This window comes from Falco peregrinus, chromosome 9 (assembly GCF_023634155.1).
Source record: "Falco peregrinus isolate bFalPer1 chromosome 9, bFalPer1.pri, whole genome shotgun sequence".
Taxonomy (NCBI): domain Eukaryota; kingdom Metazoa; phylum Chordata; class Aves; order Falconiformes; family Falconidae; genus Falco; species Falco peregrinus.
In genome coordinates, this window is record NC_073729.1 from 38576813 (window position 1) to 38596909 (window position 20097).

The 20097-nt window shown below is 42.7% G+C and overlaps 1 protein-coding gene across 5 annotated transcripts in view; it reads left to right on the forward strand.

Moving 5' to 3' along the window:
- Positions 1 to 20097, forward strand: part of NDRG3 (NDRG family member 3) — a 60803-nt gene that overhangs the window by 24360 nt on the left and 16346 nt on the right. For 2 of the 5 annotated variants that reach the window (XM_055814068.1, XM_055814070.1), the window contains exons 2-3: positions 2213 to 2318; positions 6423 to 6458. In XM_055814068.1, coding sequence (XP_055670043.1) covers positions 2262 to 2318; positions 6423 to 6458 — 93 coding nt within the window. In that variant the 5' untranslated portion in view covers positions 2213 to 2261. Of the gene's footprint in view, positions 1 to 2212; positions 2319 to 6422; positions 6459 to 6932; positions 8266 to 20097 lie in introns of those variants that run through there. The other 3 variants (XM_055814069.1, XM_055814071.1, XM_027783604.2) reach the window with 2 other exon arrangements.

Genomic DNA, 20097 nt, shown 5'->3' on the forward strand with positions numbered 1-20097 from the left:
GAGTATTTGCAAAGCTTTAGCAAAAATATCTTTGAACAATCTTAACACAGAGCAGTTGGTGCTCTGAGTTGTTCTTTGGTCAGTCAAAGCTCGGCAGAGAGTGATTGAGATGCCCTGCTTCACTGTAGACTCTGTTTTAGGCAAAAATGCTAGGTGTGCCTAGGACTCGTGAACCACAAAACAAGTTTAACTCACCACTTTCTTGTATACAAAAACCCACAGAGAAAGGTGGCTGGTGTGTGCACAGTTTTTTAATCCCTTTGGATAGAGTGGACAACTTCTTGGTCTCTTAGGTGACCCCAAGAATAAGCATCACCTTTGGACATGATGGCAGGCATGGTGGGTGTCTTTTCAAAGGAGCATGAACGAGAGAAATCAGCTCTTAAGGTAATAAGGTGGTGGTTCTAGTACTGCCACCCGTTGCAGATAAGATTTGTAAGGCTTGTTTGAAACTCCTTTGGTGTTTGTAACCTTGCGGGATGCTGCTTTGGAGAGAATCTGGTAGATGCTGAGCTCTTAATCAGTCCCAGCGTATAATGAAATTGTAATTCCTTAGCAGAAAATATTTTTTTTGGTCTCCATAATGCCTTATCAGAACTACAGTAACTGGCACTTCCTCTGGGGCTTACAGTGCATTATATGACTCTATGCTTCTCTGAATAAAAATTCATTATGGGGTAACCAGGACATTACATGTGAATTAACAGGTTTCTTGGAACTCTCACAGCTGATGTGTTTTATAGCAAAAAAAGAAAAAAAAAAAATGGGGAAAAGAAGAATAATTTCAAGTTTCCCAAAGCAAAGGAGCTAAATCTAGAGATGGGAGTTGCTATGACTGATTTTCAGATGGAAAAGGCATTATAATTTGTTTTGTGCCAGACTGACTTCAGCAACACCAATATTAGTCCTGGCATAAAGGGGGGTTACAAGAACATGCAGCTTTGCATAGCATTTGGGATGAGGGGAACCCCTCCTTCCTGGGGCAGTGCATATTTGTGTGGAATTACGGTGACTGGAGAAAAACAGTTGCAGTATTCTTTTTCTTCTGTGGTTAGAAGCAATGTATTATCTTGGACAAAGAATTTGATTTGTGGCAGTATTTTGAGTCTTTTTCTAGCACACTCAGCTAACGCCCAGGAAGCCCACCACATGCCTATTCCTGTCCTTACTTATGTCCATGACTTCTTTTATTTCATCTGCTGTAATGTGTATAGTTTTCTTGAACAACCAAATAATCAGCACCACCAGGCATGATCATTTCCTATTGCCAGAGCCCTCTTCATGCAACTGTCCAATCCAACTACATGCTGCAACTGTCTGCTCTAGAAATTCTCCTGTCTAGAAACACAGGTAGAGCCTCTAGAATAAAACCTAAATCCCTGGTAAACTGCCTTATTTTAACTCCATCCTCATTGCTGTATTTATACTAGAAGATTTCTCCTCAGACTGTGGCAGCAGTGATTTCCCATAGGCATATGGCAACCTCACACACTGTTTATTACTTTTTTTTCTTCCTTTTAATGACTCTGCACCATGTGATGGAGAATGATTGATCGGGCTGCTCAGTTAACAGTGTTACCCTGCATATGTTCGACTGGATCAGGACTATCTGGGGGCCATTTTTACATCCCACCTCATAAAACAAGGGCTGCCTTGGGTTATGGGCTGTCTTATCTTCTGCCAGCAAGGTACTTGGGTCTCCACACCTCTGTCTCCCATGCGCAAATGTAGTGGTTGGCTGCACATCTTGTGGGTTACAGGTACAGCCCTGTCTTTAGTGGCTGGATGCTGTGGTCAAGGTGTGTCTGGCATAGCAGTGAGATGTCTTGCAGATGTATTCCTGCATATTGAACGCAGTTTTTCACTCTGCTGATTCAGTCATTTAGAGTTCATTTCCAGGCAGACTATGGCTAAAGTACCAGCAATGCGTGGAAATGAATCCAGTCTTTCTCAGTAGAAAACGCCTGATTTTTTTAAGGGGCAGCTTTCAATGGGCAAGGCAATGTGCAGGGTAAGGAGTGGACATAACTGACAATGCTCAGTGCAAGCATGGCTGTCTGCCTTGTGCAGTTACAGGTTCTTTGTGTTGTGCAGAGAACTAGCTTCTTTCAGGCTTCAGTCTGAGCATATACAAGTCTAATGAAGGATCTTAAAGCTTTCTTTGGCTAGCATCTCTTGTAATACTGTTTCTAACAGTATGACTTTGTTTCAGAATCACCCATTTGCTGCTCTGAGGATTACTTTGCTCCACTGACGGCATCATGGATGAACTGCAGGATGTTCAGCTGACAGAGATCAAACCGCTCCTGAATGATAAGGTAATGCTAGCTGCTGCTTTGCTCTCACAGGTGTACTCTGGCTGACTTTGTGTCTGACAAGGAGCCCTGATTGCCAGGATCTGTTTACAGCTTGAAGTACCTTAAGTACTGAAAAACAGTAAATGCTTCCCCACACTGATAATTCACTACCACATACTCTTCCAAAGTCTCAGGGAAAGACAGACCACCACAGTTAAGGGAAGTCTGGAGTCCTGGCCAAACAGTGTGTCATGCCTGTCCTGAGGATTTACGAAGTCAGGGCAGAAGCGGTAAGGTGATACCATTTGTGACCTGGCAGAGCTGTAGAACCTCTGATAAGTTCCTGCTTGTTAGAGAAACCTTGGATTGTATCCCATTTTATCTTTTTTCTTTTTCTTTAAAATCTTTTGTCTTAGATTATCCTTTTGTGTTTTGACCTCCAAAACAACCCTAATTCCCTGGAATTTAGTAATGGAGAGCCATTTCCTGTTAGTATCTGCAGAGCCTAGCTAGAGCAGTCCAGATTCATGCAATACTGAAATTTTGTAAAATCATTGTATTGCAGGAGCTGTTGAGGGGTTTCACTTTGTCTCCTGTGGGATGGAGGAGAGCCATCTGGGCTTCAGAAAAGCCCTAGCCTTACTGGATTCTGCCACAAACTGTTGTTCTGAGTGGCTGTCATTATGAGACATCCTGATGATCTAGAATTTTGCATCTGCAAATTGTGATTGTGGGCAATGCGGTTTGGTCACTTTCCATACCTCACAGCCAAGTTTGATGGCATGTGAAACAGTCCCCAATGCTTGCTGTTTAATGGTGAGATCAAGAACTACCTTGTGCTGCCAAAGTGATGTGGTACTTAGTCCACTCAATGTGTACTTGTTGAAGACTGCACCGTCTAGTGCAGACTCCCACACAAAATGGGCGAAATCTCTGAAATTCTGCTGTTTTAGTCTGTGCTGCTTAGTTTTTGCTGATTTCTTCAGTGTGCTAGCATATCTGTTTAGGGTCTCTGAAATCTAACAATTCAGCTGAGATCTGCAGTCCAGCTGCCTGTTCTTACAGTCTAGTGCTGACTACTAGGCTTCCACCATATCTTGAACATATATTTTTAAAATGTTTCTAGGGAGGGTGACTCTTAGAAGAACAAAATCAGTGTAGACCAACAGATAAAAATACAGGAAGGCCTTGAAAACAGTTTATGATTTCAAAATAAGATAAATGTTTGCAGAAGATGAGTTTCCTAAATGCAGTGCCCCAGATCTTGCTTATGATTCTCAGGATTTTCCATGTTTGAGTTCAAGAGGGTAGACGTTCCTTGCTTCAGTGAGCCAACCTAAGTAGGAGATACTGAAGCATGCCAAAACTAGGTGTTTTTCCCTTTAAGTGTCAAGTATTGCCCGATCAGTCCCATCACGTCCTTGCTGTGGTGTCATCTGCATAGCCACTTACCTAATCGCTGGGACAGTTCTGGTTTAAATGCAGTGTTCACCTAAACAGCTGGTGTTAACCAGCATACAGAAGGGCAGGTACAAGTGATACTTGGTTTCCTTGACTCTGTTTTGAAGTTACAGGAAGTATATACTATCTCAGCTGGAAAAGTAGAGTGGCTCCAGAAGCAACCTCAGCACTACATGGGAAGAGGTGTGCACTGTGGCGCTCCTTTTTACACTGTTTCAACAAAAGAAGTGCCTCAGGGGGCTACCATCACTGAGGTCTGGCCCTCACTAATGCTTTCAAGCTTGAAATAATACAGATGCTTTTTAAACAGTTATGGAGCATGTGGGTGTGGTAGCATAACATGCTGTTCCGTGCAGTGTATCAAGAGTCCAAAAAGTACTGAGTTGGAAGATTTTTAGTGACCGGCCTGCTGCACATGTAGGAGTTTGAGCCAGCATGGCCAGAAATAGTACAGTAGAACTCTTAAGGTGCCAGTGGGTAAGAGTTTATGAACTCTTCGGATACAAAGGCTGTTGTACAGAGAAAAGGAGCTGTAGTGTCTTGAGTACTAAAACTGGTGGAATTGCCTGGGAAATGGAAGTGGGTCATACCTTGTTCACTTGTCTGAACTGTAGGAAATTCCACTGGGAACCACTGAGTCCTGGCTTTGTTTTGTCTCAAATCGAAGTCAGCAAAAAATTACAAGTCTGACTTTCAAAGAATAAAACCACTTTTGTGCTTATGTGTAACTTCAGCCTAACGGCAAGTACAGAGAGGTAAGGAAGTAAAATACATTAGGCTATATATATTCACCTCATTTGGGCTCACTAAAATGCAGTGACTGTACTGGGAAAGAAAATCAGTTGATTGTGTTCCCATTTAGTTAAAAGAGAGAGAAAAAGAGAATACTGCCTTTAACTTGATCAGAAAACTTATTCCAGTGACATTTTATTATTCTGTCTGATTGTATTCTGGAACCTTTGACTCCTGTTAATATAACCTCAGTGAAAAGTTGCTGATATGCAACAGCTTAATTCAGGAGATTGAATGGACAGCCCTTAGGCTGGATTGCATTGTTCCTTCTAGCTCTTTGCCTTTGAAGTGCAGCCATCTCACCTTCAGAGGCCTGAAAAACTTGCCTTAATCTTAAACTTTCTGAAGCTAAGACAGTGAATAAATAGTTTAAAGTCAAATGTCAGTGTGTTGAAATCAAGCGTCCAGAAGTCAGGTCACGTCAATCTTTAGTGCTGCTTGTGTGTCATGGTATACCCTAAGAACAAGCAACACAGTTGCAAACCTTTATTTTTTGCTTTGTGTTGTTTCCTCCCCACTCCATGTGGAGGGAATATGGCACTTTTCTCAGTACAAATTCAGATCAGCCTTTTCTTTACTTAGTCCAGTGCTGGATAAGGAAATTTTTCACTTCTTCATAGGCTTTGTTATAGTCCTTGTTCACTGTGGCATTGGATGACTGAATTGACCTTTATGACCTGGTAGATGAGAAGGCTCTACTGTCTGCATTTAACAGAGCACGGAAAGAGGCATGGACAGAGTTGTCAGAAATCTCAGCTAACTTCAGGATCTCAAACTCTGAAATATGAGAGGACTGCTTTTTTTTTTTTTCCTTTTCCCTCAACTTGAGGGTTTTGTGCTTTGTGCCATGTCATGTTCAAAACACTGATGCAGTTCAATACTTAACACCAGTGGGATGCTTAAGAGAGATTTGCAGATATCTCAGCTTAAATGTCTCAGACTGAAGATCATTGTAGCAACCTGTGCTCTTGCTAATGTGGCAAAGCTTTGTGGGGGAGGAAAACAGGGCTATTTGTTTACGCATGGAGAGGAGTTAGAGTGTTCAGGCAGAAGAAACATTTGGAGTGTTTGTTGTGCATATGTGGTTCTAGTTGTAATTTTAGCAGTAAGGTGCTATGCCTAAAACACATAAGCTAGAATGCTGTCTTAAATGATCTGCTCAGCCTTTTGCAGCATTTGACAGCACTCAGTAGCATAACATACTCTGATCAGAGACAGAGTCTTATGAAGCACATGGGCATACAGGCAAGTTACTGCAGACCTTCAAACCTGCAGTACACCAGATGTGTGCTGTAGTTACTGTGCTTACCTGTATGTGTGGTGTCACCCTCGGGAAAGTCAGTTGTGAATTGCTGAGCCCAGTTCCAATGCGCTCTGGTTTCAGTACTTACAGGTCATGGTGTTTGCTGTGGAACAATACATTGCACGCAGCTATGCAGAGTAGCTGACTGCATAGCTTGTTTTCTTATGCTCATTATGTGAGATCCTAGTGGTGGTCCTTTCAAGAGTTTTGTGTTCAAATTGCTAATGGGCACCAGGACCAGACAAAACCCAACCTCATAAACAGCCTGACGTTGGTCGGGGTCCTTCCTATGTGCACATATCCCTGCTCAAATGCTCTCAACTCTCAGCTGTGTCCACAGGTTAATGGATAGTCTTGGGGCAGCCCCCAGCAACCTTGCTGTACAGTAACAGGCAGAACTTGCATGGAGTTTTGTTATATAGGTCTCACATTTCATTGCTGTCCTGACTGCAGTCAGGGTAGACTATGCTGAAGAGGTCTCAGGGGAACTGTCATGATGATGTTGGGTGTGTTCTGGGGTACTGTGCTGAACTTGTTTTTTTTTCTCCCCCCCTGGGTTTTGTTAACAGAATGCAGCTCGCAACTTCCAGGACTTCGACTGTCAGGTAAGACACATGCAGGAGACAAGGATCTGTGGGCAGAACTCTCCCCCGTGGCCCATCAGTAATGCTGAGAGATTTGAAAAAGCTCTGTATCTTAATTTTAGCTCCTGTTAAGTTTTTATCATTAAGAACTTGAGTATGTCCAGTTGGAAAAAATTGCCCTTTACCCTTTCAGGCAGAGCATGTTGTTCTGAGCTCTGAGGTACAGAGCTGGGCTGCTCTGATGAGGCTCCATGACATCTTGCAGCATGACTGGTCTGAAAAGCAGTTTCTTGGAAAAATGCAATATGCTGAAGAGCTGCAGCTCTGTCACATTCCATCTGGTTCACTGGCTAGGAGAGGAGCTTGCATGTTCTATTTGTGTCAAGAGGAGATGGAAGACACAAAGCTGCCCAAGACACAGCACTCCTGCTTTGCTGGGCCTGTGTCATGACAAAGCCATGGTCATTTTCTGGGAGGTTATTCACCTGACAGTAGTGAGACCTATTGCTCTGGTTGCTATAGGAATAATCCTTTTAGAGGATCAGTTGTGTAACAGGCATCGAAGACAGAGGACACATTCTTTGTTAGGCAGAGCACAGCACTGAGATTAGGTGGTGGGTTTTGTAGAGCGCAGGTTTATTTACCATGCCGGATTACTTTGCTGGCTTCCTGCTCAGCGTGTTGATGTGCAGATAGCAGCTTTTCTTTCTCTTCGGCTGTAGGAAGCTGCTGTGTCTGTAGTGTTCTGCTTAGCACAGGACAGGCTCTCACTGCTGTATTACACCAGTGGTGCGGCTAGGGGGTAGAACTGTCAGCATCACGTGATAGCTTTTAATAAAAGTCTGTTGATGTAGATGATTCCAGAAAACCTTCTGCAAGCGCTTGCAGAACAGGATATAATAAATACAGTCCTAAGAAGATTGTATTTTTTCCATCTCTTCATATCAGACACTGGAAGTACGACCTATCTGAGCAGGCACATGTCACTGTAATGCTTTAGCTTGATTAATTGTGAGTTTTAGTATTATATCTTGAAGCCTATACGTATAAAAATTACTAATCTTAGCACGTTGTAACTTTAGTCTCTAGTCTCAGAAATAGCAAGTGTTAGGCAATGATTTTTCTGCTTTAATAAAGGTAGATAATGGTTTTAAAACACTTCCCTCTACGGTCTTGTCTCTCTGTCTTTCTGCATCTTCATCTCTTCTAGAGGTACAGCATGCTCCCTTGGCAGATCAGTATTGGCTAAAAAATAGGTGCAATGCTTTTGAGTAAGTGTTGGGTAGGACAGGCACTGCCTACTGAGGCCAGTCTGCTATGATCGGGAAGAATATAATATACAGTGTCTGAGCATAGTAGCCTTCACTGCAAATTCTCTAATGACCCAACAAAGCTCTGTGTTTGTCTGTGCCCTCTGAGCAGTATGGGCTTGGGAGCTGAAGCAAAGTGGGAAGGTAGGGAGGCCCTGTAACAGAACTGTGTGTTGCTGCTGCCTTTTTGCACAGTGCTTTCCCTCAACAAGCAAAGCCTTTCTGCACCCTTCTTGAGAAAACAGACCAAATCTGAAGCTGTGCGAGCCTCAAAGAAACATGGTGCTGCAACCATGGACTTGGGTGCGATTAGCATGTCCTGTTCTTGTCAGGGCTAAGCTGTGAGAAGAGTTGCTGAGCAGCCCAAAAGCCAGGGAGAGGGGCTCTCGGGAGCACTGGGCCGTAGAAGAACGGACCTGCTTGTTGTTTCTCTGTGCTTTGATTTAGATCAGCAGAGAGCTGGTGGCCATGGCAACAGTTGGGCAGGAGACAAGATGTTCCTTCCAGGAGCCCTCTTGGTAATTCATTTAGAATATTATTTTTTTAGCAAGAACTTAACATGGTGTCTCTCATGACTGTAAATGTTGTCCCAGCCTCCCCTCTTCCAGCATCTCTCCCTACAAGGTGTGGTTTCAGGACACAGCTGTCTTGGTCCCCTATACTACCTGGAAATTACCCCCAAGGGCTGGATTAAGTCTATATTTGAAATCTGTCAGGGAGAGTCCTTGGTTTTTCTGCCTCAGTTGCTAATACCAGGAAGAGTACTTAAACTTGAAAGTTGAGCTCTTTTGTTGTCCTGTGAAAAATTACTGCTGCTTTATAGTCTGGCAAAGCAGGTCTGGCTGCCACATTCAGGCCTCTGCAAAATTGGTGTGACTTTACTTACCAGTGTTTGAGAAGGGGGAGTTCAAAGTGAAGAAATTTGGTAGGGCTTTCAGAGGAAGGGAGATCCTGTTGCATAAAGAGACACTTAAGAGCACTTAGGCTGAGGTGGGGGTTTAATTTGTCCAGAGTTTCAGAGGGAGGAAGAATCTTGGGGAGGATCTCAATTTTGCAAGTACAGACACAAACTGGCCACAAATTCATGAAGGCTGATAACTGGAAGATGGTTTCCAGTTACAGCGCAGTGAAGTTCTTGATCAGCTTCCAATAGCAGTAACATCTGCAAGGGACACGGTGGATTTTAAGACAACATTTAGGGAGTTTGTGGGATGGATTACATTATCTTATACAGTGTAGCATTTGCAGTATGAGAGCCTGGCATCAGTGAGGCAAGACCTGCATTTCAGACATTTTTATTTTTCTAATAGTCAGAAAAAGGCTCTTTTAAATTGATAAAGCTATGTCTTTGCATGGGGCCGACCACATCCTGGGCTGTGCTTGCAAGGCTGCAGCAGCCAGCAGGGCAAGGGAAGGCAGTGCCCTCTGTCAGCACTAGTGGCAACCCTGTTGACAGTGCAGGTCCGGTTTGAGCTGCCCAGTACAAGACTGACATACTGCAATGACTCTTGTTTTATTTCAATCTAATGTTATTCTGTGCCCTCGGCTATGAGGTGACGTGGTGTAAGCCCATCCCAGCTCCTGCTAGGACTGACTGATGCCCCCTGCAGAGCTCTGCCCTTGATACAGCTGGAGCAGTAACATAGCCAGCCTCAGCATTCATTCATCCTGCGGTGCCTCTAGACCTCCTCCTGGCTGGAAACTTGGAGTTTAAAAAAACTTTCTGCAGCTGATCCATGCTTATGACTGGGAGAAGTGTTTAGTTTAATTCCAGCTCACAGGCATGTTGTTAGCACTGTTACTGACTCCGTGAGTTGTGTAATGCTAGGCACACAGGTTAGGCATGCTGTTTTCTGTAAAGCTTTGGCATGTGTTACTTTTCAAAGTAACATATATTTAAAGTTTTATAATATCTTTCTTTACTTTGGGGAAAGTGGGTGATGCCATTGTGAATTTCTTTTAATTTCCTGGTGTGTTTGTGTTTTTATTTTTGAATAACTTGTCAGAATCGGATCTGGACAAAGTCAACGGAGCGGGCATCCCCTTGCTTCTGAAAATTGTTACTCTGGGTGAATGTGGTGTGAAGAAGCTTTTAGCTTTTCTGATACAGCTGACTCAGATACAGGTGCCCTGTCTTTTTTTAAACTGTTCATCTACAAGCAACCGCAATTAACCCTGACAAATAACAGATTGCATGGGCATCAGTTAAAACAATCTCCACATAATCTGATAACCATTTGCAATGGAGATAAAAAGAAGAGCTAGCACAGTGGCTTAAGGGTCTTTATCAATATGAATCTAGGTTGTTCTCAGAAATAAAATGTATTAACCTAATTCTGAGACCTGTGTCTTACTTGAAGGCTATATGAACCCTAATGAAATCTAGGCTTGGCTTCTTTTAATGTTCATGGACAGATGGTGGATTAAATGATCTGGGTGGCTGATAGACAGATGCCATAGTGACCAGCATGGTTAATAGAGCTGTGCTTGTGCTTTTATTATCATCTGCAGACCCTCTTCAGCTGCTTTGAGAAGTAGGTATTCTGTGTTAGCCTAAATCTCTCCCCTTTTTTCAGGTGATTTGCTTTGAATATCAAGGAATATGCTGATACATTTGTAAAATTATCCAAATAAATCTGCATTATGTTTCAGTCTGGAATAAACAAGCAGTTGAGCTGATCTGTAGCTAGTACTTCCCCTCTGCTTCCTCCCACCCACGGGGAGGGAAGTGTTTTGCTCTCCAGCATACACCATGCAGAAGAGGACTGAGATTTGGCAGAGTATTTGCAGAAAGCTCACAAGGTATGAAAGAGGTGGGAATAAGTAAGTTGGAATATGCAGAGTTCAGCTGAAACAGAAAAGACAAGACATGCGTAAACCCATGGAAGGAGGAAATTAAAGCTTCCCTATTCAACAACTTGCTATGCGTTCCTGGAATTAATTGAAAATGTAGAGTTACTTGGTGTTCCTTGTGCCCAGAGTAAAACTCAGCAAAATGTTTGAAGAGTTAACAGCAGACCTCAGTGAGGATTTTTTTGCCACTTTTTTCACTGAAAGTGTAACTTTTCAATAAGCCCATGCTTTTCTGATTCAGTTTTGGAGAAGTTCTTCCACAAGTACATTTGTTTGAAGCTTCTTAATCCGCATTTTTAAAAGTTTGCTTATCCTTGCCCTATCTCTCTGCTTTATTTTGGCTTGCTGTGCAGTAGGAGATGGTATTCTGCTAGTGAAATGTTATTGAAATATGCTATCATGTGCATTTGCTGATGTCATAATGTTGAATCTAAACTGTGCTCATTATTTTTAATGAGAAATCATTAAAGCCAGCTTGTAACTCCTACACAGTGACATTGAATACAAGACGTTTTAAAGCATCTTTTGGTTATTGTAATGAAATAACGTGAAACATCAGCATTTTGAGGAAAGGTTTGCTTTTTCTGTATGAATAACAGGGGAGCTGTTGTGACCAACATTGAAATTTTTGTCTGGGATATTGAGGACCATTTTCTTCTGATTTGTACAGTGAGTTCTTTTGTTCTCATTCAAAGTGCTAGAGTGAAATTAATTATGTCACTGATGTTTTGACCTAGAAAGCAAGTTTTTTCAATGGCTGCTAAATTAGTAGCAGCTTCTAATCTTACTACAACTAGTGTCACTACTAAAGTACTGATTTTGACTTCTGCTGACATCAGAGCAACAAATACTCTAAAGCTAAAAATTATTAAATTGCAAATTTATTTTGGAAATTTTTTTTCATGATGCATATTTCTTGGGAAGCTCTTCCTCTGATTGTTTCCATCACTGACTTTCCATCTAAAAACTGTTTTCTGTAAAACTGCAGTGTTGAGTTCTGGAAAGCTTTTGCTAGCTGGACTTGGATCGAAACATGATTTTTATTTTTAAACATATGATCACATTCCTTCCATGGGGTTTACTTAAACATTACTTTTGCTTTCTGTATGCTTGTGACAACAGTGTGCTAAAGAGGCTGATTATGCAGATGTGGTATTTGATGTTCCTGTGCTTTTTTTTGTTCTTGTCAGTGAGTTCTTACAGCAAAGCAAATGTACGCGCTTTAGGTTGAGAAAGGGGTTTGCGTCCTTCCTGTCCTCAGAAAAATGAATGGTGCCTTTCCATCAGCAGTGACTGACCTGTTTCCATCTGTTATGCAGCACCCATTTATGGTATTTCAGAGCAGTTAATGAGTAATTGCAATACTAGTTATAACTCAGTGCAGTTAGACTTAGTTGTAGTTCCCAGGAGACACAGAACATGACCCTGCTTTCTCTTCTTTCAGAGATTTTAAGATGTTCATGGTCTTCAGCAAGATACTGAAACATAGTTTGGCACATCATGTTACCTGGTGGACTGTTCTTGGCTGGAAACATGACATTGGCCTATCTTCCAGGTTGCTTTTAGGGGTTAAGATGATCTGGAGTTCCACAGTCACACAAAATATTTTTAGACTTGCCTCTGTATTAGCACATTCAGATCTTCCTTGTGTAAGATGCAGGTTTACAATGACTGTGTGTCTGCAGGTTGTGGCATCTTGAGCCTGCTGTCCAGGGAATGGAAGAGCACTAGAGCCATCAGCCTGTTCTGTTTGCAGCCCATGGGGAAGGCTGCAACCTGCTGCTCTACTGACTGAAAATAGTGGTGCAGTGCTGGAAAAAAACACCCCACTGCCAGACTTGGGCAGATGAGAGCTGAGCTGCAAGCAGTATAATTCACTTCAAACTATTACAAATCTAGGCAGGTCCAATTTCCTGTATTAGCTGGGGAAGGCAGGGGTTATCCTCAGTGCAGGAGTAAAAAGCACCATTTATTCCTAAATCTGTGCTGGGTGCCTTGCTTATGACATTGGGTACTCAACTGGAGTGCAAGAAGGTTGTGGCTTTAACAGCTTCTTGTAACACGTGGGCAGAGCAGGGGATGGAGTACATCTTGCTCCATCTGTGACGTGTAGGTGTTTTCATTAATTGCTTATTGGTCTCAATAATGCGTGGCTGTGAGAGTTTGTGACCTCTGATTTGGGAGCACAAACCCAACCTGTCAGCTGTACTTTTCTTGTAGGTCATTGGGTGTAAAGCCAGTATCTGTTCTCTAGCAGAATCTGTGTTTTGGAGATGACTTGCCGTTTCTCTCTGGCTGATACAGAGCATTAGAAAAGATTACGGATCAGCACTAGGCCTGTCCTTGAGCATCATGGGCCTTTGGAATAGGAACACACAAATACTTATTTGTATATACAACAGTAGGTTGGGGATAGCCCAGCAGCACCTTTCTCCTAATGCTTTTGTGTTTAACCAGATTACATACCTCATTCTTCTGCTGCTCTTGATTCTCACCCAGCATTTCTGTAATTTAAGACTTAATCCAATTACATGAAGTACTAGGAACCATTGCCTGTTTGCATAGATCATACTGTGTTTTCTATTAATACATTTCTGCTCTGTATGGAAATGAATAATTTAGTTCAAGATGTTGCTTTAGATCTGATTTAGGCTTGCTTCCCACACAGCAGTCTCCTTCAGCTCTACTATTTCCAAAATAATTTTGCACAGAGAGGAGGTGGTAAATACTTACCTACCAACTGCATTAAGGTCAGGAGTACTGTAATGGTAAGAGTTACCAGATGGTGATGTTTTACATAGTCTTACAGTATTTTTTCTTAGTTTATAGTCATAGTTTATTTTGTTCCAGTAATCTGAGACATTTGAGGGCAGCTGTTGCAAAGAGCAGGACAATGGAATCTGTGCTTCAGTCTCTTCATGGTTAATAGCTGTGATAGGTTGCTTGAGGAGCATGCTGCAGTTGTTTTCCACCTTTGCCAAAACTGGCAAAGATGACACAAACTAAATAATAGCTGTAGTTACAGAATCACTGAAAAAGAGGGAAACCTGACCTGAGTAATCTGCATCTCCTCAACCTCGTAGCAAAGCAGCAGTGACAGTTTTCTTTGCCTTAAGTGAACCAGGACCTGAGTGTCCTTAAGCTGAAGGGGTTTTTGAGATGTTTCTAGCCCTCTGCTAGTGCAGACATTCAAGAAGTTTGAGCAGAATTTGAGCAACAGACACCTTGATGCTGTGTGTACTGCCAGATTTGAATATTAATAAATTGAAGGGATTTCACAGATGTGTTCTTTATTACTGGTCTCCAAATGAAAGGAATTCTCAGTTTTTCCAGGGAATTAATTTTGAACTTCAAGCGGCTTCACATTGGGAGTAAAACTCAACTTGGTAATGCCAAAAAAGATGCTTAGTAAGTTAGTTGTGAAAAGCACTGATGGTATGAATTCCCATCATTAATCAATCCCACTGTGAAACAAATAGTTTACTTCAGACATTAATAATCTCTAAAATTTAGGCTCTGGGTCATGCTCTGACCTGGAGCTGAGGGAACGTGGCTATAATTGGACTGCTGTAGTTCGGCACCCAGGTTTACGTCTGCTGCCTGGGAGTCTCTGGAGCTCAAGGCATTAGCACCTCTAGAGCTGCTGTTGGATGCCTCATTGCTTCACTCAGAAATGTGTTTTTATTAAATATGGGAATTTTTCTGTGGCATCTGTCAGTGGCACTGTCATTGCTTCCCTTTCCAGCCAAAGGCAGAGGGTGGCAGTCAGAGATAGTTCCCCTATTTGAACCTTCTGCCACCGGGGCACGTGCCCACTTCTTCCCCTGATCAGTCCCACAGTAAATGTAGACTTTTGCAGTTTTAGTGTGTTTTCCTTCTCAGTTTAAGAATCATTAAAAGATGTTAAAGCCACATAGGATAATGTCCCAATCTAGTCTGACTTTATGCAAATCCCCGGCAAAGAACATCTCCCAGCAGTTCCTGCTTTTGTCTAATCTTAAATGTTTAAAAGCTGCTTTTGGGTTGTGTCTTACTACCTTGTGGTGTCTGAGCCTTTGTGGTTCATGCATATTTTATTTTCTAAAATGTATGGCTCTTTGACTAAGAGCACTTATTCTCAGGAGCTGGGACTGTAAAGTATATAGCAAAAATCCCAGGGCTTTCAGAGATGGTCAGTAGCATTGGTCCCCTTTCTTAGGCTGCTGTCTGTTCTTCTGCCCAGGCCTACCTGAAGGTGTATCTTGACAGTATAGCTAAGGCAAGTCAGTGCCTTTGCCGCTGTGTGTGCACTTGCAGTGCTTACCTTCCATCTGAATGAGAGATCCTATGGCTGCAGGGTCAGTTGCTATGGTTTCCCAATGTAGTGGGAAGACAGTGAACCCAAGCCCTGCACTCCCACTTAGAGGTTTCCATGAGACTATCAGCTCGCTGGACGTGGGGTGGGGCAGGGCAGAGGGCTGAGAGCAGCAGCACTCTTTTCGATAGCACCTTATCATCTAGTCAACCAATTTGTAACAAGAAGGTGCACTCAAAATCTGTTTTGTTTTGTTTCTGCCAGTGGTTATTGTATTCTTGTCTGAGATCACAGAAGGGAGTTCAGGTCCCTCTTGGTGGACACTGACAGTGGAACACTAATACGTGGATACAGTGTACAGGAAGGAGAGGGTAGATGCAGGTGGAGATAGAGGATACAGGTGGATTTTAAAGGAAGTGTGTTGATCTGATTTGGCTCTAACTAATGTCAGTGAATAACTTAGATTCCCCTTAGACTGAAATCCGAGGCCTAAATAAGAAACTTCTGTTTTGTTTGCAATTGTGTTAGTGCCTGAGATGGTGATCAGAGAAGCTACAAGGCTAGAAGACAGGACAAGGGTAGGAAGCTTCAGCTTCCCTGTGTTAGACAGATGTGGCTGTGGGACATGACACCAATATTCCATTTTAGCCACAAACTTCTACAGAGCAACAGGTTAGGGAGCCCCCAATAAGGAGAAGCCTTTATTGACATGAGAAGGGCAGAGGAGTGTGTTCAAAACTTCAAAAAATGTTTTCAAAGAGCTGCTCCGTGATGGGAAACATAATGTGCTCCAGATCAACATCCTTGGGGGGGGGGGGGGGGGGGGGAACACCAAACCCAACCAAACTGTAGAAAGCTTCACTGGTTTTGCACTCAAAGTTCAAACCAAGAACTGCACAGAAATGGAGAAGCTTATTGAAAATAAGCTAAGCAGAGAGCAAATGCATGGCATCTATCACAGCAGACATGAGAAATGGTGCAGGGAAGCCAGAATGACTAAAGAGAAGGGCATGGAGGCTACTTGAAAACAGAAAAGCATTTTTCAAAAAGCTGAAGAAAATGCAAAAGGTTATAAACTCTAGCAAAATAAATATATGAACATAACAAAGCAGGCAAAAGGGGATTTTGAGAGATGACTTGCAAAGGGGAAATAATGGCAGTCCTGTTTCAGACCTATCAAAAGTGGAACCATGTGAGAGAGTTTGGAGCATGCTACTGACTGCTCGGACTCTGAAAGGAGGAGTTGGGGAAGATCTAGCCATAGCAGAAAATTTTTTTTTCCACACTCAGGCTTGCCACAGAGCAGCTCACAGAGGTTGCTGTGCTGGAATGCTCTTTGTGGGGTGTCAGCAGAGCCCCTGCCTTAAACCTCAGTGCCTATTGCAGTGGCTGTAAAAAAGGTAAAATACATGCTTTTATAGCAAGTTGCCAGGGTTGGATCTGTCAACCCAGCGGTTTTAAATGAGTCTGAGGATGAACTAGTTAAATGAGAGGTTATGATCCTCTGTTGAAGCTGCCATGGTGCCAAAGGACTGCAGTGTTTCACCTGTAACACGATTTTTAAAATAGATTCCAGAGGAGTTCTGGGAATTCACCAACCAGCTGTACCAGACTGACGGATAAAACTAGCAGAGAGTATCGTGGATGAATTACAAGGGTAAATATTGGGAAAGGGTCACTGTGGTTTTTGTAAAGGGGAATTTTTTGAAGGAGTCAGTAAACATATAAATAACAGCCATTCATTTGATGTAGCCTGCTTGGATTTCCAAAAGACAAGACCCCTTACCGAAAGGGACCCAAGACATATGTCTTAAGGGACTCAGGTGGCAATGCAGTCAGAGGAGAAGTCTACTCGTGGATGAAATATTGGTTAAAAAACAGGGAACAAAAACCAAACACCGAACCCAACCAAAACCCAGGAATTATTTTTACCAGTTGTTAGAAATCACTAGAGAAGCATGTTAGATACCTGTCTTGGGACCTATGCTGCTTAAATGCTAAAATTTAGTGATCTGGAAAAAGTAATGGAAGGTGCAATGACAAACTTCATCTGCCTTTGGGTAAACATGAAGTGTGATGCACATTGAGTAAAACTGTCATACAATGGAATGTAAAAGGGCAGGCTCAGGGCTAATGATAGCCCAGAGGCGTAAGACCTTAACATTACAAGAGATGAATGAAAATGTCAGCTTGGGCCTCATGGCTTTCAACAAAGCAAATCAATTCTTGTTTATCAGGAACAGAGAACAAAGTAACCTTATTGTGCTACTCTGTAAATCCACAGCACACCCGTGTATGTTTGACATACTGCCAGCACCCTCCTCTCAGAAAGGACAGAGCACAAAGGGGCAGTTTTGGAGAACAGCAGTAAAATCGGGCAAAAGCTGCTGTGCCAGGACTGGCCAGGTAGTCCAGAGTGTATCAGCCCAGAAGGGGGCACATGAAGGGGAATCACAGCAACCTTGTGAGGTTGTTACTGCTGTGGCTTATGGAAATGGGATCAGTTGTTCTCCATCTTCCAAACCAAGGACTGGGGATCTTGTGCAAATCCAGCAGATACAAGGTGGGGAACAAAGTGGTTCTCCACCCTGCATGTTGTTAAGCCTTGGCTTTTATGGTCACAGGGTGAGGCAGATGCCAGAGGCATAGCCTGGTGGTGGTGGGGGGTGACTGCCCAGTTCTCAGAAGAGAAGGTCAAAGTGAAGACCACACCTCCAATTCAGGAAGTCTTTTGACTGTTGGAGGTTGGGAAAATTAATGGAAACTGTTAAAAGATGCTAGTGTTTGAGGAAGTATCACTACATCCTTGCTTTATTTTATTTTTCCACAAGCACATGCTCTTAAAATCAGACCAGGAGGCTAGCTGGACCTTTGGTCTTACCAGCTACAGCTGGTCTCCATACCTTCTGATCCTCCTCCATCATTGTTCTTCTCACCTGTGCCCTGAGGGAGCTGCTAGTTTTTGAAGCAATGATTCCCAGCTTATTTGAGTTGATCCATAGTGGCTGCCTGCACAGGGCTCATGTCTCTGTTATGCCCAGCAGCACACTACTGTTTGGCATGTGTGCGTCACAAGCTTGGTGCCTGTGGCCAGAAAGAGCAGGCTGCCCAAGAGCCAGGCTGCCTCTGCTGTTGAGTTCCTATTTACAACAGGTTGTCTGCAGCTGCTGTTTATTTTTTACCTACTGTACAAATAAGGGCAGAAGATAAAATGTCTTCTGAGAAACCTCTGATAAAGTTTCCAGTCCCTAAGAGAAAATTACATTTTATCAAGCTTTTCAAAACATAACTGCAGATCATCATCTTCTCTTGCATTCATTTCCTTAATTTTGCAGACTGCACACTTGTTAAAATCTGGCTGTTTCCTGGCCACATCTTTTCCACCTGCCCTCTCCTATCACTGCTTCCCTGCACTGTGGACCAGATCAGCATTCAGACCGTAGCTGGAGGTAGACACCTGCAAGGTAACAATCCTTGAATCTCCATTCAAGCTACCCTGCTGCAATGTATCAAAGCTGGCCTGAACAGAGACCAGAAACAAAGCGTGCCAATGCCTGAGAAATAAAGATGATGTCTCATACTTTCCAACACTACACTTCTACATGAGCAATGGGCAAATATTAGGAGAGAATATGCAGAATTGCAGGTGGGCAGTGGTTATGGAGGCAGTGTGTCATCTTGTTGGGTGGCTGGCAGGGAAGGTGTATCTACAAGAAGGACATGAAGAAAGCATGTTTGGCAAGGACAGAGGGTGAAGCCTGCGAAGCTGCCGTTCTCTCACTGAGTACTCTGGTACCTGTTGTAACTGGGTTATTCTGCTCTGCGTTTTGGAAGAGTAATAAACCAGTAATGATGTCATGAAATAATAATGGGTTTTTGGCCAACTCAAGGTAGCAGATGTATGTTACAAGTGTAGAGACTGTCATTGCTGTCTTAAGCATGATACTTACGTGCTGTATGCATTTGCTGTCCTTTGGCTTTGATATGTGGGAGAGAGCTGTTTTGGAGAAAAGCAGGTGACATTGAAGTGATGTGTGCTGTAATTGTGTGATGTCTGAAAATGTTTTTGTCCTTTGCAATCATAGGTCAAAATAAAAGCCTTAAAGCTACAGGGCAAAGTTTCAGAGAAAATAAAGTTCACTGGGAAAATGGACATAGAATTACCTGTAGGGAAGCTAGCGGTAAAACTCAAGTCTTATTTCTGTAGGTGATCTTGAAAAGGAGGTCAGTATGATGTTGCAATGTGTAGCTAAAAAAGTCAATGTAGAAACCCTTATCTCAAACATGTGCTACTTGCTTTGTAGTTTGGAAAAAGCCTTAAAAAAGTAAAAGGCTTTAACCAGAGGAAGCAGAGGAGGCAAGCTGCTGTCTGGGAACTAGCAAGAGAAAAAAGAAAAGCCTAAGGCTTTGTCACTGTACAGGGTAGAGTAAGAAGTTTGCAGATTTAGCATCTTCAATTTTTCCAAGTGCTGCTTACTGAGATTTGTTAAAAATGGGTTTTCTCAAGTTGCTTCCGTCTTCAGGGGGTATTCCCTGTATTTGAATCACTAATGTGATTGAAGGAGTAGCAAGGTGAGTACCCTTCAGATTGGGCCGGTGCCCAGTGGTGACATGAAAAACCTTTTCTCAACAAACTATCTCATTTCCCCAAACTGCAGTTTACGCAATCTGCAGAGTCAAAGTAAGTGAGAGAGCAAGGATTGATTTTTAGCTCAAGGAAACTCTTTTCCCTTCCCTACTACTGAGTCAAGATCCAAGTTCAACTTCAGGAAACAAAAGTGCAGGGTGTTGCAATATGAAGCACATTGAGGTGCTTGAACAAAAGCTTTGAAGAGAGATGGGTGTTTCTGTTTCTAGTACCTTGTCCGGTATTCTACCTAGTGGAAGCATGTGTGACCTTAGCAGTAAGTTTGAATGTATTTCCAGAAGAGGCACTGTGTTGCTGACTTTTTAGTATCATCAACTCTTGTGTTGATTTCTGTGATTTTCTCACTGTTGGCTCAGTTTGAGTTTTTTGCTTCTGTTTGATAGTCAACCTTTTGCTGCTGCTTATAAAACCCTCCCTAGTCCTCTGGAGGTGCAGTTTCATGAGAAGTGAGTCAGTTTAGCTGGCCTTATGCTCAGGGCAGGGCTATTTCTTTTACCACCCCATGCAGTGCCCTCCGGCTCTAAGCATTTGCCAGACCAGCATTTGCTAGACCTC